This window comes from Merops nubicus, unplaced genomic scaffold (assembly GCF_000691845.1).
Source record: "Merops nubicus isolate BGI_N331 unplaced genomic scaffold, ASM69184v1 scaffold31568, whole genome shotgun sequence".
In the NCBI taxonomy this organism is placed as follows: domain Eukaryota; kingdom Metazoa; phylum Chordata; class Aves; order Coraciiformes; family Meropidae; genus Merops; species Merops nubicus.
This window is the reverse complement of record NW_008626875.1, coordinates 10177-12378: the sequence shown is the minus strand read 5'-3', so window position 1 is coordinate 12378 and position 2202 is coordinate 10177. Positions and strand designations below refer to the sequence as shown.

Below are 2202 nucleotides of genomic sequence, written 5' to 3'. Positions count from 1 at the left end.
TAAAGAAATTCCTTGGGCATATGTCCAGGGCCAGCCCTGTCAGATTCAGCCAGGGTTCCTCCACTGACTGCTGCCAGCGTGAGGCCCTCCCAGGAAGGGCTTTGGTCTGTGCATCCAGAGCCCTGGCTGGACCTGCTCCTGGCATCGTTCTTCCAGGAGGTGGCTGGACCCTGACCCAGGCTGTTTCATGACACCCACCAAAAAAGGGAGAAACCAGTCTGAAGAGATGCTGCTGCTGAGTGATCCCACCTCAGCTAGCCCAACCTGGATTCTCCTTCTACTTGGAGCACTGGAGAACGTTGATGGAAATTGCCACCTCACAGTCCTGAAGGCCCAGCTGGAGGGGATCTCTCCAGCCAGCCTGAGAGCAGGGAGGAGGCAGGTGGAGGTAGAAAACCATGGAGAACTCTTCCAGAGAAAGCTCCTCCGGGTGCCAAAGCGGTGGGGTTTGCAGTGACATTTTTCATGGAGCCACAGCTGGACTTGCACAACCAGGGGAGGAACTGAAATTTTCTTAAAAGGAGCTGTGCACATTTCTAGCCCCAGGTAAAAGGAAACGTTTGGAAACGTGACCCTCCCTCTGGGCTTTGAAACCAGAAGGCAAATCAAAGGAATGCAAATGTGTGTGTTTAAAAATAGGCAATAATTGTTCCAGCAACCTTGGGAGATCTTGGGACCCACGAGGAGATTTCCTGGTGCCTGGGGAGTGCAGGTCTGCACCACACAGACACCACATCACTTCTGGCTCTGGGTGAGAGAGGGGAAAGTGAGGGACAGCAAGCAGTGACATAGCTCAGGTGCTTGGAGGCTCCTGAAGGCTACTCGGGTCCTTTGTTCCTGGTGGGCATTGATATGGACCACCAGTCTGGAGTGTGTTCAGCCCTTGGAAGCTCATCTCATGGTTTAGAGGCAAGGGAGGGGATCAGTAAGATGATGGGGTGTGAAGATGAAGTTTAGGACCAAGCAGATGTGAAGAAGAGGCAGAGAGATCACAGACACCTTACCTGCTCTGGTAGCTGAGTTTTCCAGACGTTAGCCTTTCAGGTCCTATCAAATCCAGCCCATTGGCCGTGAGCTTCCTCTTCAGGGCGTTTCCTGGAGGGCTGCTTGTCTCCAAAGAGGTCACCCCTGGTAACTCTGTCTTCCGGATGCTGCTGGGGGCAAAAGCGGCGTCCTTCACCCCCAGCAGGTGTGGGTAGATGTCAGTGGCTGGCTTTTTGTGCAGGTTGTTGAGGCCCAAAGCTGGGTTGCTGTCCTTCTCTTGGGACAGCCATTTCTCCTCTTCCTCCTGCCCCAGCACGGCAGGGTGGCTGAGCTCAGAGGACGGCTCCTCTCTGACACCTTTGGACCAAGGAAAACCCGTCTTCAGAACCGGTACCTTCAGCAGCCCTGGTTTGGTTGGCTCGCTGGGAGGTTTGGCTTGGGGTGGTGTGGGCAAGACAGAGCCCACCAGCTGCTGGGCTTCTGGCTTGCTGGAGGGCATCTTGCTTTCAGCAGAGCCGAAGGTGTGCTCGAAGAGCAAGGGGTAGTAGAAGCGGGGCAGGAAGGCCGAGCGCTCGGGGCTCTGCAGGGGCTGGAAGTGGGAGGCGTGGGGGTGCATCAGCTGGGCCGTGGAGGCCAGGAAGGGCAGCTGAGTCAAGTGTGGGTGAGTCGTAGCACTGTTGGCCATGGTGGGGCTCAGGTAGGAGAAGAGATTGGGGTTTAGTGGGTAGTTGATGCCCAGCAGTGAGAGGTTGAGGCCCTGAGGTTCGTGGTAGTCGCCGTAAGCTGGAGGTGGGTAGCACGGGATGATGTTGCTGTCAGTGCAAGGCGGGGAGACCTCGGGTGTGTTCCTCCTCTGCCCATTTGCCACCAGTTTCCACTGCTCCATGAGGATCCCGCTGCTGGCCAGGCATTTCTTTGGCACTTTGCAATGCTTTGGCTTGGCATCGAGGTCCGGAGAGGCCACGTCCCTGCTTTTCATGACGTGGTTCTTGAGGGAGAAGACGTCTGTGATGATGAAGTCGGGCTCCACCTCCTTGCAAGGCTTGTCCCTCTTGTTCTTGAAACCAAAGACCAAAGTGTTCACTTCTGGTTCAGCTGGGTCACCTTGGCAACCCACCTCTTCGTTCTTCTCTTTCTTCTCCCCCGCATCCATCTCCCTCAGCAGGCCGGCAACATCCTCCTCCTCCCCTTGGAACGGGCCACCTTCTTCACCAGCCC

At 56.1% G+C, this 2202-nt stretch overlaps 1 protein-coding gene across 1 annotated transcript in view; it reads right to left on the bottom strand.

Moving 5' to 3' along the window:
• Window positions 1-2202, bottom strand: part of PRR35 (proline rich 35) — a gene marked incomplete at both ends in the record, with an annotated part of 4174 nt that overhangs the window by 544 nt on the left and 1428 nt on the right. Inside the window, one exon of the mRNA XM_008946153.1 lies at window positions 1005-2190. Within this exon, the coding sequence (XP_008944401.1) occupies window positions 1005-2190 (1186 nt within the window). The remainder of the gene's footprint in view (window positions 1-1004; window positions 2191-2202) is intronic.